The 18,926-nt window shown below is 49.9% G+C and overlaps 1 protein-coding gene across 4 annotated transcripts in view; it reads right to left on the bottom strand.

The window, feature by feature from the left end:
* Window positions 1-18,926, bottom strand: part of LOC145850174 (homeobox protein Meis1) — a 187,139-nt gene that overhangs the window by 23,137 nt on the left and 145,076 nt on the right. For 3 of the 4 annotated variants that reach the window (XM_082978754.1, XM_082978753.1, XM_082978755.1), the window contains exon 10: window positions 7,175-7,421. In XM_082978754.1, the coding sequence (XP_082834880.1) occupies window positions 7,190-7,421 (232 nt within the window). In that variant the 3' untranslated portion in view covers window positions 7,175-7,189. Of the gene's footprint in view, window positions 1-4,520; window positions 4,618-5,682; window positions 5,773-7,174; window positions 7,422-18,926 lie in introns of those variants that run through there. The other variant, XM_082978756.1, reaches the window with a different exon arrangement.

Raw genomic sequence — 18,926 nt, 5'->3', positions numbered from 1 at the left:
AACCAGCACCCCAACCTCATCTCATCTCCCCCAACCAGCACCCCAACCTCATCTCATCTCCCCCAACCAGCACCCCAACCTCATCTCATCTCCCCCTCAACCAGCATCCCAACCTTATCTAATCTCCCCCTCAACCAGCACCCCAACCTCATCTCATCTCCCCCTCAACCAGCACCCCAACCTCATCTCATCTCCCCCAACCACCACCCCAACGTCATCTCATCTCCCCCTCAACCAGCATCCCAACCCCAACCTCATCTCCCCCTCAACCAGCATCCCAACCTCATCTCATCTCCCCCTCAACCAGCATCCCAACCTCCTCTCATCTCCCCCTCAACCAGCACCCCAACCTCATTTCATCTCCCCCTCAACCAGCATCCCAACCTCATCTCATCTCCCCCTCAACCAGCATCCCAACCTCATCTCATCTCCCCCTCAACCAGCATCCCAACCTCATCTCATCTCCCCCTCAACCAGCATCCCAACCTCATCTCATCTCCCCCTCAACCAGCACCCCAACCTCATTTCATCTCCCCCTCAACCAGCATCCCAACCTCATCTCATCTCCCCTCAACCAGCATCCCAACCTCATCTCATCTCCCCCTCAACCAGCATCCCAACCTCATCTCATCTCCCCCTCAACAGCATCCCAACCTCATCTCATCTCCCCCTCAACCAGCATCCCAACCTCATCTCATCTCCCCCTCAACCAGCACCCCAACCTCATCTCCCCCTCAACCAGCACCCCAACCTCATCTCATCTCTCCCCCAACCAGCACCCCAACCTCATCTCATCTCCCCCAACCAGCACCCTAACCTCATCTCTCCCAACCTCATCTCATCTCCCCCTCAACCAGCATCCCAACCTCATCTCATCTCCCCCTCAACCAGCACCCCAACCTCATCTCATCTCCCCCTCAACCAGCACCCCAACCTCATTTCATCTCCCCCTCAACCAGCATCCCAACCTCATCTCATCTCCCCCTCAACCAGCATCCCAACCTCATCTCATCTCCCCCTCAACCAGCATCCCAACCTCATCTCATCTCCCCCTCAACCAGCATCCCAACCTCATCTCATCTCCCCCTCAACCAGCATCCCAACCTCATCTCATCTCCCCCTCAACCAGCATCCCAACCTCATCTCATCTCCCCCAACCAGCACCCCAACCTCATCTCATCTCCCCCAACCAGCACCCCAACCTCATCTCATCTCCCCCTCAACCAGCATCCCAACCCCAACCTCATCTCCCCCTCAACCAGCATCCCAACCTCATCTCATCTCCCCCTCAACCAGCATCCCAACCTCATCTCATCTCCCCCTCAACCAGCACCCCAACCTCATTTCATGTCCCCCTCAACCAGCATCCCAACCTCATGTCCCCCTCAACCAGCATCCCAACCTACACTCATCTCCCCCAACCAGCACCCCAACCTCATCTCATCTCCCCCTCAACCAGCACCCCAACCTCATCTCATCTCCCCCAACCAGCACTCCAACCTCTTCTCATCTCCCCCAACCAGCATCCCAACCTCATCTCATCTCCCCCCAACCAGCACCCCAACCTCATCTCATCTCCCCCAACCAGCACCCCAACCTCATCTCCCCCTCAACCAGCACCCCAACCTCATCTCATCTCCCCCAACCAGCACCCCAACCTCATCTCCCCCTCAACCAGCATCCCAACCTCATCTCATCGCTCCCTCAACCAGCACCCCAACCTCATCTCATCTCCCCCAACCAGCACCCCAACCTCATCTCATCTCCCCCAACCAGCACCCCAACCTCATCTCATCTCCCCCTCAACCAGCATCCCAACCTCATCTCATCTCCCCCTCAACCAGCACCCCAACCTCATCTCATCTCCCCCTCAACCAGCATCCCAACCTCATCTCATCTCCCCCAACCAGCACCCCAACCTCATCTCATCTCCCCCAACCAGCACCCCAACCTCATCTCATCTCCCCCTCAACCAGCATCCCAACCCCAACCTCATCTCCCCCTCAACCAGCATCCCAACCTCATCTCATCTCCCCCTCAACCAGCATCCCAACCTCATCTCATCTCCCCCTCAACCAGCACCCCAACCTCATTTCATCTCCCCCTCAACCAGCATCCCAACCTCATCTCATCTCCCCCAACCAGCACTCCAACCTCTTCTCATCTCCCCCAACCAGCATCCCAACCTCATCTCATCTCTCCCCCAACCAGCACCCCAACCTCATCTCATCTCCCCCAACCAGCACCCCAACCTCATCTCCCCCTCAACCAGCACCCCAACCTCATCTCATCTCCCCCAACCAGCACCCCAACCTCATCTCCCCCTCAACCAGCATCCCAACCTCATCTCATCGCTCCCTCAACCAGCACCCCAACCTCATCTCATCTCCCCCAACCAGCACCCCAACCTCATCTCATCTCCCCCAACCAGCACCCCAACCTCATCTCATCTCCCCCTCAACCAGCATCCCAACCTCATCTCATCTCCCCCTCAACCAGCACCCCAACCTCATCTCATCTCCCCCTCAACCAGCATCCCAACCTCATCTCATCTCCCCCAACCAGCACCCCAACCTCATCTCATCTCCCCCAACCAGCACCCCAACCTCATCTCATCTCCCCCTCAACCAGCATCCCAACCCCAACCTCATCTCCCCCTCAACCAGCATCCCAACCTCATCTCATCTCCCCCTCAACCAGCATCCCAACCTCCTCTCATCTCCCCCTCAACCAGCACCCCAACCTCATTTCATCTCCCCCTCAACCAGCATCCCAACCTCATCTCATCTCCCCCTCAACCAGCATCCCAACCTCATCTCATCTCCCCCTCAACCAGCATCCCAACCTCATCTCATCTCCCCCTCAACCAGCATCCCAACCTCATCTCATCTCCCCCTCAACCAGCATCCCAACCTCATCTCATCTCCCCCTCAACCAGCATCCCAACCTCATTTCATCTCCCCCTCAACCAGCATCCCAACCTCATCTCATCTCCCCCTCAACCAGCATCCCAACCTCATCTCATCTCCCCCTCAACCAGCATCCCAACCTCATCTCATCTCCCCCTCAACCAGCACCCCAACCTCATCTCATCTCCCCCTCAACCAGCATCCCAACCTCATCTCATCTCCCCCTCAACCAGCATCCCAACCTCATCTCATCTCCCCCTCAACCAGCATCCCAACCTCATCTCATCTCCCCCTCAACCAGCATCCCAACCTCATCTCATCTCCCCCTCAACCAGCATCCCAACCTCATCTCATCTCCCCCTCAACCAGCATCCCAACCTCATCTCATCTCCCCCTCAACCAGCATCCCAACCTCATCTCATCTCCCCCTCAACCAGCATCCCAACCTCATCTCATCTCCCCCTCAACCAGCATCCCAACCTCATCTCATCTCCCCCTCAACCAGCACCCCAACCTCATCTCATCTCCCCCTCAACCAGCATCCCAACCTCATCTCATCTCCCCCAACCAGCACCCCAACCTCATCTCATCTCCCCCAACCAGCACCCCAACCTCATCTCATCTCCCCCTCAACCAGCATCCCAACCTCATCTCTCCCCTGCCCCTTGCTCTCTACCTCCTTTACTTTGTGTGCATGAAATTAGCCAGAGTTTGTTCCCATTCCCTCCTACACATCACATGGACATGAAACATGAGACATGTTTTCTCTCTCTCTCTCTCTCTCTCTCCTCTCTCTCTCTCTCTCTCCCCCCATTCATTCACCTTCCCTTTATTTTCCTCTGCAGATATGACAGTGTGTGCTGGTTAGTGATGTGATTGATGGCTGTGTTGTGTGGGAGTGGGGACGACACACACACACACACACTCACACACACACACACACACACACACACACACACACACACACACACACACACACACACACACACACACACACACACACACACACACACACACACACACACACACACACACACAGTCCCCGACATGCCACAGATCAAAGAGACCTATCACCAGACAAAGGGAGGGAGGGAGGGAGGGGGAGGGAGGGAGGGAGGGAGGGAGGGAGGGAGGGAGGGAGGGAGGGACAGGGGGAGAGAGGGATGGAGGGGGGAAGGATAGGGGAGGGAGAAAGATAGGGGGGAGCGATGGGGGAGGAGGGACAGGGGGAAGGAGGGGGGATGGAGGAAAGGAGGGAGTGAGGGGGGATGGGGAGGGAGGAAAGGACAGAGGCAAACAGGAAGAAGAAATCTCAAGGGAGTGTAAGGATGGAGGGGGAGTGAGGGACAGGGGGAGAGAGGGAGAGAAGGATGGAGGGAGAAAGAGAGGGGGGAGGGAGGGGGGAGGGAGAGACAGGGGGAAGGAGGGGGGATGGAGGGAAGAAGGGAGGGAGGAAAGGACAGAGGCAACCAGGAAGAAGAAATCTCAATACTGATGAAGTATGGAGCCAACTATGAGACAGATATTATCTGGCAAAACTAAACAATTGCCTCAGAACAAGTCGACCAATGTCTACCTACAATTAAATGGTAAGACTGTGTTTGTACTTACTTCCCCATATGATGAGCGATTGATTGACAGGTGAAAGACTACATGTAGTGCCACTGTCCTTCCATGCCCATGTTCATCCCCATGCCACTCATCGCTCCTATTGGAGAGGGGAACAAGAACAACAAGGTTGTTGAGATGGAAAGCCCAGTCTGAGCAGTACAGGATGGGACAGAGAAAAGGAGGGGTTTCTATGAAACACATCAACTGACCAAATGAAAGGAGAGCTTTAGTCAGGCTCTACTATTAAGCCATATTAGCATAGCCATGACATCAGTCAAAAACACCTCACAACAAGACATGGTATCAAGAACAGGACAGAACGAGCTAAAACCAGCCTCCTACGATTCCCCACATGGCAGCTTCTTGTCATTGTTGCTATCTATCTGACCGTTCAGAACCATGGCAACGCACGCCTTCCGGTCACATCGACGCGCGCTGATGTAGCCAGCCAACCTGTCTATAGGACAGCCCAAATCAAAGGTGACCTTTGGTCTGGCTCCATTACAGGTGACAGGAAGAGGCCAAAGAGCCAAAGAGGCAGAGGAGGTAGGGCTAGAGAACAGCACGGTGTACAGAGGAAAAGGGCAGAGAGATGGAGATGGGGAGAGAGAGAGAGAGAGAGAGAGAGAGAGAGAGAGATTGGTAGAGACAGAGAAAGAGAGAGAGAGAGAGAGAGAGAGAGAGAAAGAAAGAGAGACAGAGCGAGAGAGAGAGAGAGAGAGGCTTAAGGGCAGAATCTTGTGGTTAGGCCCAATGGCGTGAGACAGAGAAAGACTGAGAAGGAAGGAGAGGCAGAGGAGTTGCTATGTGAGGAACTTCACCTGTGCTACTGTAAGAGGTGGTGTGTGTGTGTTTTTAGGACACCCTGGGAATTTCTACACCAAGGACTTGTGGGAAGGCAGGCATATGTATGGCAGACCAGACCAGACGAAAACATAGAACAGACGAGAGAGAGAGAGAGAGAGAGAGAGAGAAGAGGAGGGAGAGCGAAAGAGAGAGAGCGAGAGAGAGAGACGGAGAGACAGAATGATACAGAGGAGGGAGAGAGAGAGAGAAAGAGGGAGAGAGGATGGAGAGAGACAGAATGAAAAGACAGACAAAGGAAAGAAAGACGAAAGAGAGCGACAGACAGACAGACAGACACGCCGAGGGAGGGTCTTACCAGGTGGTCTGATTCCCATGTGCTGCTGCCCGTCCATCACGAAGCCCCCCATGGGTTGTCCATCTGGGGTGTAGGGGGCTCCTTGACTTACTGTGGGGGGGCGGGGGGGAGGGCGGGGGGGAGGGGGAGGGGGCATTGGTCAATTAGTGCTTTTAATTAAGACTCAGTGGCTGTAGCTGAAATCATCTGTTGGTCTGTTGGGTGCATTAGGGCCTGGGATGGTACTGCCTTGCCTTTCACCCTTTACCCACCAGCCTCTCAGATGTGTAGCACTATAAGGAATACACTAAATAACAGCACCAGAGATGAGCCCACTTCTGTTCTAGTGAAGCTGATTCTCAATTTATAAATAGTATTACTTCAACTAAAATAGAAAGTGAACTAATGTACATTTCTCAGGTCAGCGGATCTACATATTGGAAGGAATCTTTTCAACAAGATCACTGAAAAGCATTGAGGAAATAAGAAAAATAAGAAACTAGAAAAATAAGATATTTAAATAACTAGAAAATATTGTAATAATAGCTTCATATAAATATGTGTATAAATGTGTTTAAATATAAATATTGAAATAAATGTGATATTTAGCAGAGCTCACCACAATGCTTTATCAGAGACATAGGGCTAGAAAAGGCAGCAGGCAGCACATGGTAGACGAGCTAAACAGGTAACTGGAGACTGACCCGTTTCCTCTCCCCTTGTCCTGCTCTCCCATAGAAATCCACTTACCTCTGATACAGGCTGTTTGGGGGTCAGTCAAGCAAAAACAAGAGCTCAGACCCAGTGAATGTCTTTGAACTTTACTGAGCCCCTAATGCCGCCCTGACCTCTGACCCCTATTACAGGTAATAAACTTTACAGCAGTCCAAGCCAAGCCATGCACCAGGGACCCAACACTCACTCACAGCAGCCGCAAGAAGGGGAGGTTTGGGGGGTGGGGGTAACGAGAGGGGGGTAGCTGGAGCTGGGAACCCAAACAAAAGTCACCTCCCAAAAAAGTGAAATCTGTCAATGCCTCTGTGTTTTGGTTTGGTTGGAGTTTGGGGGTTTGGTTTAAAAAAATGTTATGCCCTATTAGTATTTCAATTCTGTGGGGGGGGAGATCTGGGGGGAGGAGGGCAATTTGGGGGGCGATTTGGGGGGAGGGGGGCAATTTGGGGGGAGGGGGGCAATTTGGGGGGGGGGGAGGGGGGGGGGGGGCGATTTGGACAAACTTGGTTGAGGACACAGCTAGGGTTGTTTAAAACAACAACAGACAACAACAACCCATTCTTCATGAATATTAACCCAATTATTATTATTATTATTATTAACCAATCATGTTATTATTATTTAATAATGTTTTAATAGTTTTACATCATGAAATCGTTCTTGGCATAAATTAGGACTCATAACCCAAAAGCAACATGTCAGAGTTACTGTATTAGTGCAGAGCTGCAATTCAACTCAATTCAATTGAAGAAAGTTTATTTAGGATGACTGTCTAAAGGTTTGTTTTAGTATGTGGTCAGTCACTCCTTATTGACACCGCGATGGGTTTGGTTGTTTGTTTTAGGGGGAGTGGGGAGGTCCAGTATTTACCGGCCGAGGAAGCTCCAGGAAAGGGACAGGGACCAGGTGCATGGCTTGTGGAGGCCTTTCGCCTGCGAGACTTGAATACAGTAACTATGGGAGACTTGCCTGCACGGTTAGACTGGTCGATCATGGGCTGAACTATTCTCCTTCTGGCATTGATGAACCTGTAGGACACAAGGAGAGAGAGGGGGAGAGGGGAGGGAAGGAGAGAGGGAGAAGGAGAGAAAGAGAGAAACATGGTTAGAATATTTCGAAGAAAGATCCAAAAATAGACAGGTTTCGATCATCACAAAGAAAAATAGCAACAATCTACAGTTAAAAATTTGATATTCAGCTACAAAAAAATACACTGTCAAAACCAGCCTCTCCTCAGATTATATCAACTAGCCATGACAGTCTCTCCTCAGATTATATCAGCTAGCCATGACAGCCTCTCCTCAGATTATATCAACTAGCCATGACAGCCTCTCCTCAGATTATATCAACTAGCCATGACAGCCTCTCCTCAGATTATATCAGCTAGCCATGACAGCCTCTCCTCAGATTATATCAACTAGCCATGACAGCCTCTCCTCAGATTATATCAACTAGCCATGACAGCCTCTCCTCAGATTATATCAGCTAGCCATGACAGTCTCTCCTCAGATTATATCAGGTAGCCATGACAGCCTCTCCTCAGATTATATCAACTAGCCATGACAGCCTCTCCTCAGATTATATCAGCTAGCCATGACAGTCTCTCCTCAGATTATATCAGCTAGCCATGACAGCTTCTCCTCAGATTATATCAGCTAGCCATGACAGACCCTCCTCAGATTATATCAGCTAGCCATGACAGCCTTTCCTCAGATTATATCAGCTAGCCATTACAGCCTCTCCTCAGATTATATCAGCTAGCCATGACAGCCTCTCCTCAGATTATATCAGCTAGCCATGACAGCCTCTCCTCAGATTATATCAGCTAGCCATGACAGCCGCTCCTCAGATTATATCAGCTAGCCATGACAGCCTCTCCTCAGATTATATCAGCTAGCCATGACAGCCTCTCCTCAGATTATATCAGCTAGCCATGACAGTTGGAGAGTGAGGAACAGTTTTTCTCATAACAACGTCAAGCCTAGGAAGAGCATGGGAGTGTCATGGTAAAATCGTACCTTGACAAGCAAGAACTTTAACAAAACATTACATAACAAAACATTCTGACTTTAACAAAACATTACGGCTGTACAAATTTGTGGCACTTTTAAATGTACCTATCTTAATTTGATCACTCTTTTGTTGCCGAGAATTTTCCACCACCGCAGAAAATGCAGATGAGCTTCGTGATTTACAGACATATACATAAATTCACTAAATATCACGCTAACACACGGTCATATTAACAGTATTGCACTTTTCATGTAGTCTACTTTTAGCCTGCTAATAGCCTAACCAACGATCAAGCAATATTATGGATAACACGTTAAAATCCTGTTTCTACAGTGTTATTTTGCTTTGAAAAAATATTGGTCAAATTAAGATCCTAGACCTGTATACACACAGCGTCACACAGAAACACTGAAGCCTTTATGAGAGGGATTCACAGCGTCACACAGGCAAAAACACTGAAGCCTTTAAGAGAGGGATTCACAGCGTCACACAGGCAAAAACACTGAAGCCTTTATGAGAGGGATTCACACTGTTACACAGAAACACTGAAGCCTTTATGAGAGGGATTCACACCGTCACACAGAAACACTTAAGCCTTTATGAGAGGGATTCACACCGTCACACAGAAACACTGAAGCCTTTATGAGAGGGATTCACACCGTCACACAGAAACACTGAAGCCTTTATGAGAGGGATTCACACCGTCACACAGAAACACTGAAGCCTTTATGAGAGGGATTCACACCGTCACACAGAAACACTGAAGCCTTTATGAGAGGGATTCACACCGTCACACAGAAACACTGAAGCCTTTATGAGAGGGATTCACACCGTCACACAGAAACACTGAAGCCTTTATGAGAGGGATTCACAGCGTGTTGGGAACATGTTTATGTATTTCCCTCCTGTCTGAAAGAGATGTTCCATCTAATGCTGAGATCAACTCACGAGTTGGGAGTCTAATGCTGGGATCAACTCACGAGTTGGGAGTCTAATGCTGAGATCAACTCACGAGTTGGGAGTCCTGACTTTTGAACACAGTTGGCAAAGAATCAGAAAAATGCCACCTTGTCAATGGATAGTAACGTGCTATTATTCTTAACAGTACATCCTAACCCTAACCCTGACAGTACATCCTAACCCTAACCCTGACAGTACATCCTAACCCTAACCCTGACAGTACACCCTAACCCTAACCCTGACAGTACATCCTAACCCTAACCCTGACAGTACACCCTAACCCTAACCCTGACAGTACATCCTAACCCTAACCCTGACAGTACATCCTAACCCTAACTCTAACCCTGACAGTACATCCTAACCCTAACCCTGACAGTACACCCTAACCCTAACCCTGACAGTACATCCTAACCCTAACCCTAACCCTGACAGTACAACCTAACCCTAACCCTAACCCAGACAGTACATCCTAACCCTAACTCTAACCCTGACAGTAAATCCTAACCCTAACCCTGACACTACACCCTAACCCTAACCCCAACCCTGACAGCACATCCTAACCCTAACCCTGACAGTACATCCTAACCCTAACCCTGACAGTACATCCTAACCCTAACCCTGACAGTACACCCTAACCCTAACCCTGACAGTACATCTTAACCCTATCCCTGACAGTACACCCTAACCCTAACCCTGATAGTACATCCTAACCCTGACAGTACATCCTAACCCTAACCCTGACAGTACATCCTAACCCTAACCCTGACAGTACATCCTAACCCTAACCCTAACCCTGACAGTACATCTTAACCCTAACCCTGACAGTACATCTTAACCCTATCCCTGACAGTACATCCTAACCCTAACCCTAACACTGACAGTACATCCTAACCCTAACCCTGACAGTACATCCTAACCCTAACCCTGACAGTACATCCTAACCCTAACCCTAACCCTGACAGCACATCCTAACCCTAACCCTGACAGTACATCCTAACCCTAACCCTGACAGTACATCCTAACCCTAAACCTGACAGTACACCCTAACCCTAACCCTAACCCTGACAGTACATCTTAACCCTATCCCTGACAGTACACCCTAACCCTAACCGTGATAGTACATCCTAACCCTGACAGTACATCCTAACCCTAACCCTGACAGTACATCCTAACCCTAACCCTGACAGTACATCCTAACCCTAACCCTAACCCTGACAGTACATCTTAACCCTAACCCTGACAGTACATCTTAACCCTATCCTTGACAGTACACCCTAACCCTAACCCTGACAGTACATCCTAACCCTAACCCTGACAGTACACCCTAACCCTAACCCTGACAGTACACCCTAACCCTAACCCTAACAGTACATCTTAACCCTAACCCTGACAGTACATCCTAACCCTAACCCTAACAGTACATCTTAACCCTAACCCTAACGCTGACAGTACATGCTAACCCTGAAAGTACACCCTAACCCTAACAGTACATCTTAACCCTAACCCTAACAGTACATCTTAAGCCTAACCCTTGACAGTACATCTTAACCCTAACCCTAACCCTGACAGTACATCCTAACCCTGACAGTACACCCTAACCCTAACCCTGACAGTACATCCTAACCCTGACAGTACACCCTAACCCTAACCCTGACAGTACACCCTAACCCTGACAGTACACCCTAACCCTAACCCTAACAGTACATCCTAACCCTAACCCTGACAGTACATCCTAACCCTAACCCTGACAGTATATCTTAACCCTAACCCTGACAGTACACCCTAACCCTAACCCTGACAGTACACCCTAACCCTAACCCTGAGAAGACACCCTAACCCTAACCCTGACAGTACATCCTAACCCTAACCCTGACAGTACATCCTAACCCTAACCCTGACAGTACACCCTAACCCTAACCCTGACAGTACATCCTAACCTTAACCCTGACAGTACATCCTAACCCAAACCCTGACAGTACATCCTAACCCTAACCCTGACAGTACATCCTAACCCTAACCCTGACAGTACACCCTAACCCTAACAGTACACCCTAACCCTAACCCTGACAGTACATCCTAACCTTAACCCTGACAGTACATCCTAACCCTAACCCTGACAGTACATCCTAACCCTAACCCTGACAGTACATCCTAACCCTAACCCTGACAGTACACCCTAACCCTAACAGTACACCCTAACCCTAACCCTGACAGTACACCCTAACCCTAACCCTGACAGTACACCCTAACCCTAACCGTACACCCTAACCCTAACCCTGAGAAGACACCCTAACCCTAACCCTGACAGTACACCCTAACCCTAACCCTGACAGTACATCCTAACCCTAACCCTGACAGTACATCCTAACCCTAACCCTGACAGTACATCCTAACCCTAACCCTGACAGTACATCCTAACCCTAACCCTAAACCTGACAGTACATCTTAACCCTATCCCTGACAGTACATCCTAACCCTAACCCTAACCCTGACAGTACATCCTAACCCTAAGCCTGACAGTACATCCTAACCCTAACCCTGACAGTACATCCTAACCCTAACCCTAACCCTGACAGCACATCCTAACCCTAACCCTGACAGTACATCCTAACCCTAACCCTGACAGTACACCCTAACCCTAACCCTGACAGTACATCTTAAACCTATCCCTGACAGTACACCCTAACCCTAACCCTGATAGTACATCCTAAACCTGACAGTACATCCTAACCCTAACCCTGACAGTACATCCTAACCCTAACCCTGACAGTACATCCTAACCCTAACCCTAACCCTGACAGTACATCTTAACCCTAACCCTGACAGTACATCTTAACCCTATCCCTGACAGTACATCCTAACCCTAACCCTAACCCTGACAGCACATCCTAACCTTAACCCTGACAGTACATCCTAACCCTAACCCTGACAATACATCCTAACCCTAACCCAAACCCTGACAGCACATCCTAACCCTAACCCTGACAGTACATCCTAACCCTAACCCTGACAGTAGATCCTAACCCTAAACCTGACAGTACATCCTAACCATAACCCTAACCCTGACAGTACATCTTAACCCTATCCCTGACAGTACACCCTAACCCTAACCCTGATAGTACATCCTAACCCTGACAGTACATCCTAACCCTAACCCTGACAGTACATCCTAACCCTAACCCTGACAGTACATCCTAACCCTAACCCTAACCCTGACAGTACATCTTAACCCTAACCCTGACAGTACATCTTAACCCTATCCTTGACAGTACACCCTAACCCTAACCCTGACAGTACATCCTAACCCTAACCCTGACAGTACACCCTAACCCTAACCCTGACAGTACACCCTAACCCTAACCCTAACAGTACATCTTAACCCTAACCCTGACAGTACATCCTAACCCTAACCCTAACAGTACATCTTAACCCTAACCCTAACCCTGACAGTACATCCTAACCCTGAAAGTACACCCTAACCCTAACAGTACATCTTAACCCTAACCCTAACAGTACATCTTAACCCTAACCCTTGACAGTACATCTTAACCCTAACCCTAACCCTGACAGTACATCCTAACCCTGACAGTACACCCTAACCCTAACCCTAACCCTGACAGTACATCCTAACCCTGACAGTACACCCTAACCCTAACCCTGACAGTACACCCTAACCCTGACACTACACCCTAACCCTAACCCTAACAGTACATCCTAACCCTAACCCTGACAGTACATTTTAACCCTAACCCTGACAGTACATCTTAACCCTAACCCTGACAGTACACCCTAACCCTAACCCTGACAGTACACCCTAATCCTAACCCTGAGAAGACACCCTAACCCTAACCCTGACAGTACATCCTAACCCTAACCCTGACAGTACATCCTAACCCTAACCCTGACAGTACACCCTAACCCTAACCCTGACAGTACATCCTAACCTTAACCCTGACAGTACATCCTAACCCTAACCCTGACAGTACATCCTAACCCTAACCCTGACAGTACATCCTAACCCTAACCCTGACAGTACACCCCAACCCTAACAGTACACCCTAACCCTAACCCTGACAGTACATCCTAACCTTAACCCTGACAGTACATCCTAACCCTAACCCTGACAGTACACCCTAACCCTAACCCTGACAGTACACCCTAACCCTAACCCTGACAGTACACCCTAATCCTAACCCTGAGAAGACACCCTAACCCTAACCCTGACAGTACATCCTAACCCTAACCCTGACAGTACATCCTAACCCTAACCCTGACAGTACACCCTAACCCTAACCCTGACAGTACATCCTAACCTTAACCCTGACAGTACATCCTAACCCTAACCCTGACAGTACATCCTAACCCTAACCCTGACAGTACATCCTAACCCTAACCCTGACAGTACACCCTAACCCTAACAGTACACCCTAACCCTAACCCTGACAGTACATCCTAACCTTAACCCTGACAGTACATCCTAACCCTAACCCTGACAGTACATCCTAACCCTAACCCTGACAGTACATCCTAACCCTAACCCTGACAGTACACCCTAACCCTAACCCTGACAGTACACCCTAACCCTAACCCTGACAGTACACCCTAACCCTAACCCTGAGAAGACACCCTAACCCTAACCCTGACAGTACATCCTAACCCTAACCCTGACAGTACATCCTAACCCTAACCCTGACAGTACATCCTAACCCTAACTCTAACCCTGACAGTACACCCTAACCCTAACCCTGAGAAGACACCCTAACCCTAACCCTGACAATACATCCTAACCCTAACGCTAACAGTACATCCTAATCCTAACCCTGACAGTACACCCTAACCTCAACCCTAACCCTGACAGTACACCCTAACCCTAACCCTAACCCAGGCAGTACATCCTAACCCTAACCCTAACCCTGACAGTACACCCTAACCCTAACCCTAACCCTGACAGTACACCCTAACCCTAACCCTGACAGTACACCCTAACCCTAACCCTAACCCTGACAGTACACCCTAACCCTAACCCTAACAGTACATCTTAACCCTAACCCTGACAGTACATCTTAACCCTAAGCCTGACAGTACATCTTAACCCTAACCCTGACAGTTAGAGAATGTCCATGAATCATTGTGTGTGTATGTGTGTTTGTTACAGCAGTATACGTGGTATATATAGCTTCTATAACCCAACCCACTCACCCTGTGGCCCCCATAAAGCACATGGTCAATCTGCTCTTGCTCGCTCGCTCGCTCATACACACACACACACACACACACACACACACACACACACACACACGCACACACACACACACACACACACACACACACACACACACACACACACACACACACCACCCTGGCCTTGCTCAGCTCAGCCTAAACCCTTGTCAACTGACCCTGTGACCTATGCTGACCTTTAGGAGTGAAGGATCATGGGGATTGTAACTTGATTTATGTGCCCATGCTGTTGGCACCACTGGACACTTCCATTTCATCCCCAGTTTTAAGGAAACAACAGCCACAGTACTATTTTTGATTTCACAATGAAAAAAGAACTTAGCAAGAGATAGAGGTGACTACAGAGTGGTAGTGGTGGGGGATAGAGGTGACTACAGAGTGGTAGTGGTGGGGGATAGAGTGGACTACAGAGTGGTAGTGGTGGGGGATAGAGGTGACTACAGAGTGGTAAGGGTGGGGGATAGAGATGGACTACAGAGTGGTAGTGGTGGGGGATAGAGGTGACTACAGAGTGGTAATGGTGGGGGATAGAGTGGACTACAGAGTGGTAGTGGTGGGGGATAGAGGTGACTACAGAGTGGTAGTGGTGGGAGATAGAGGTGACTACAGAGTGGTAGCGGTGGGAGATAGAGGTGACTACAGAGTGGTAGTGGTGGGAGATAGAGGTGACTACAGAGTGGTAGTGGTGGGGGATAGAGGTGACTACAGAGTGGTAGTGGTGAGGGATAGAGGTGACTACAGAGTGGTAGTGGTGGGGGATAGAGGTGACTACAGAGTGGTAGTGGTGGGGGATAGAGGTGACTACAGAGTGGTAGTGGTGGGGGATAGAGGTGACTACAGAGTGGTAGTGGTGGGAGATAGAGGTGACTACAGAGTGGTAGTGGTGGGGGATCCTAACCCTAACCCTGACAGTACATCCTAACCCTAACCCTGACAGTACATCCTAACCCTAACCCTGACAGTACACCCCAACCCTAACAGTACACCCTAACCCTAACCCTGACAGTACATCCTAACCTTAACCCTGACAGTACATCCTAACCCTAACCCTGACAGTACATCCTAACCCTAACCCTGACAGTACACCCTAACCCTAACCCTGACAGTACACCCTAACCCTAACCCTGACAGTACACCCTAATCCTAACCCTGAGAAGACACCCTAACCCTAACCCTGAAAGTACATCCTAACCCTAACCCTGACAGTACATCCTAACCCTAACCCTGACAGTACACCCTAACCCTAACCCTGACAGTACATCCTAACCTTAACCCTGACAGTACATCCTAACCCTAACCCTGACAGTACATCCTAACCCTAACCCTGACAGTACATCCTAACCCTAACCCTGACAGTACACCCCAACCCTAACAGTACACCCTAACCCTAACCCTGACAGTACATCCTAACCTTAACCCTGACAGTACATCCTAACCCTAACCCTGACAGTACATCCTAACCCTAACCCTGACAGTACATCCTAACCCTAACCCTGACAGTACACCCTAACCCTAACCCTGACAGTACACCCTAACCCTAACCCTGACAGTACACCCTAACCCTAACCCTGAGAAGACACCCTAACCCTAACCCTGACAGTACATCCTAACCCTAACCCTGACAGTACATCCTAACCCTAACTCTAACCCTGACAGTACACCCTAACCCTAACCCTGAGAAGACACCCTAACCCTAACCCTGACAGTACATCCTAACCCTAACGCTAACAGTACATCCTAATCCTAACCCTGACAGTACACCCTAACCTTAACCCTAACCCTGACAGTACACCCTAACCCTAACCCTAACCCTGGCAGTACATCCTAACCCTAACCCTAACCCTGACAGTACACCCCTAACCCTAACCCCTAACCCTGACAGTACACCCTAACCCTAACCCTAACAGTACATCTTAACCCTAACCCTGACAGTACATCTTAACCCTAACCCTGACAGTTAGAGAATGTCCATGAATCATTGTGTGTGTATGTGTGTTTGTTACAGCAGTATACGTGGTATATATAGCTTCTATAACCCAACCCACTCACCCTGTGGCCCCCATAAAGCACATGGTCAATCTGCTCTTGCTCGCTCGCTCGCTCATACACACACACACACACACACACACACACACACACACACACACACACCACACACACACACACACACACACACACCACCCTGGCCTTGCTCAGCTCAGCCTAAACCCTTGTCAACTGACCCTGTGACCTATGCTGACCTTTAGGAGTGAAGGATCATGGGGATTGTAACTTGATTTATGTGCCCATGCTGTTGGCACCACTGGACACTTCCATTTCATCCCCAGTTTTAAGGAAACAACAGCCACAGTACTATTTTTGATTTCACAATGAAAAAAGAACTTAGCAAGAGATAGCGGTGACTACAGAGTGGTAGTGGTGGGGGATAGAGGTGACTACAGAGTGGTAGTGGTGGGGGATAGAGGTGACTACAGAGTGGTAAGGGTGGGGGATAGAGTGGACTACAGAGTGGTAGTGGTGGGGGATAGAGGTGACTACAGAGTGGTAATGGTGGGGGATAGAGTGGACTACAGAGTGGTAGTGGTGGGGGATAGAGGTGACTACAGAGTGGTAGTGGTGGGGGATAGAGGTGACTACAGAGTGGTAGTGGTGGGGGATAGAGGTGACTACAGAGTGGTAGTGGTGGGGGATAGAGGTGACTACAGAGTGGTAGTGGTGGGGGATAGAGGTGACTACAGAGTGGTAGTGGTCGCGGATAGAGGTGACTACAGAGTGGTAGTGGTGGGAGATAGAGGTGACTACAGAGTGGTAGTGGTGGGAGATAGAGGTGACTACATAGTGGTAGTGGTGGGGGGATAGAGGTGACTACAGAGTGGTAGTGGTGGGGGATAGAGGTGACTACAGAGTGGTAGTGGTGGGGGATAGAGGTGACTACAGAGTGGTAGTGGTGGGGGATAGAGGTGACTACAGAGTGGTAGTGGTGGGAGATAGAGGTGACTACAGAGTGGTAGTGGTGGGGGATAGAGGTGACTACAGAGTGGTAGTGGTGGGGGATAGAGGTGACTACAGAGTGGTAGTGGTGGGGGATAGAGGTGACTACAGAGTGGTAGTGGTGGGAGATAGAGGTGACTACAGAGTGGTAGTGGTGGGAGATAGAGGTGACTACAGAGTGGTAGTGGTGGGAGATAGAGGTGACTACAGAGTGGTAGTGGTGGGGGATAGAGGTGACTACAGAGTGGTAGTGGTGAGGGATGGGAGTGGTAGTGGTGGGGGATAGAGGTGACTACAGAGTGGTAGTGGTGGGGGATAGAGGTGACTACAGAGTGGTAGTGGTGGGGGATAGAGGTGACTACAGAGTGGTAGTGGTGGGGGATAGAGGTGACTACAGAGTGGTAGTGGTGGGGATAGAGGTGACTACAGAGTGGTAGTGGTGGGGGATAGAGGTGACTACAGAGTGGTAGTGGTGGGGGATAGAGGTGACTACAGAGTGGTAGTGGTGGGGGATAGAGGTGACTACAGAGTGGTAGTGGTGGGGGATAGAGGTGACTACAGAGTGGTAGTGGTGGGGGATAGAGGTGACTACAGAGTGGTAGTGGTGGGGGATAGAGGTGACTACAGAGTGGTAGTGGTGGGGGATAGAGGTGACTACAGAGTGGTAGTGGTGGGGGATAGAGGTGACTACAGAGTGGTAGTGGTGGGAGATAGAGGTGACTACAGAGTGGTAGTGGTGGGGGATAGAGGTGACTACAGAGTGGTAGTGGTGGGGGATAGAGGTGACTACAGAGTGGTAGTGGTGGGGGATAGAGGTGACTACAGAGTGGTAGTGGTGGGGGATAGAGGTGACTACAGAGTGGTAGTGGTGGGGGATAGAGGTGACTACAGAGTGGTAGTGGTGGGGGATAGAGGTGACTACAGAGTGGTAGTGGTGGGGGATAGAGGTGACTACAGAGTGGTAGTTGTGGGAGATAGAGGTGACTACAGAGTGGTAGTGGTGGGAGATAGAGGTGACTACAGAGTGGTAGTGGTGGGGGATAGAGGTGACTACAGAGTGGTAGTGGTGGGGGATAGAGGTGACTACAGAGTGGTAGTTGTGGGAGATAGAGGAGACTACAGAGTGGTAGTGGTGGGGGATAGAGATGACTACAGAGTGGTAGTGGTGGGGGATAGAGGTGACTACAGAGTGGTAGTGGTGGGGGATAGAGGTGACTACAGAGTGGTAGTGGTGGGGGATAGAGGTGACTACAGAGTGGTAGTGGTGGGAGATAGAGGTGACTACAGAGTGGTAGTTGTGGGAGATAGAGGTGACTACAGAGTGGTAG

Source organism: Salmo salar, chromosome 01 (genome assembly GCF_965601325.2).
Source record: "Salmo salar chromosome 01, fSalSal1, whole genome shotgun sequence".
Classification (NCBI taxonomy): domain Eukaryota; kingdom Metazoa; phylum Chordata; class Actinopteri; order Salmoniformes; family Salmonidae; genus Salmo; species Salmo salar.
Note: the sequence above shows the minus strand (reverse complement) of the source record. Positions and strands in the feature narration are given on the sequence as shown.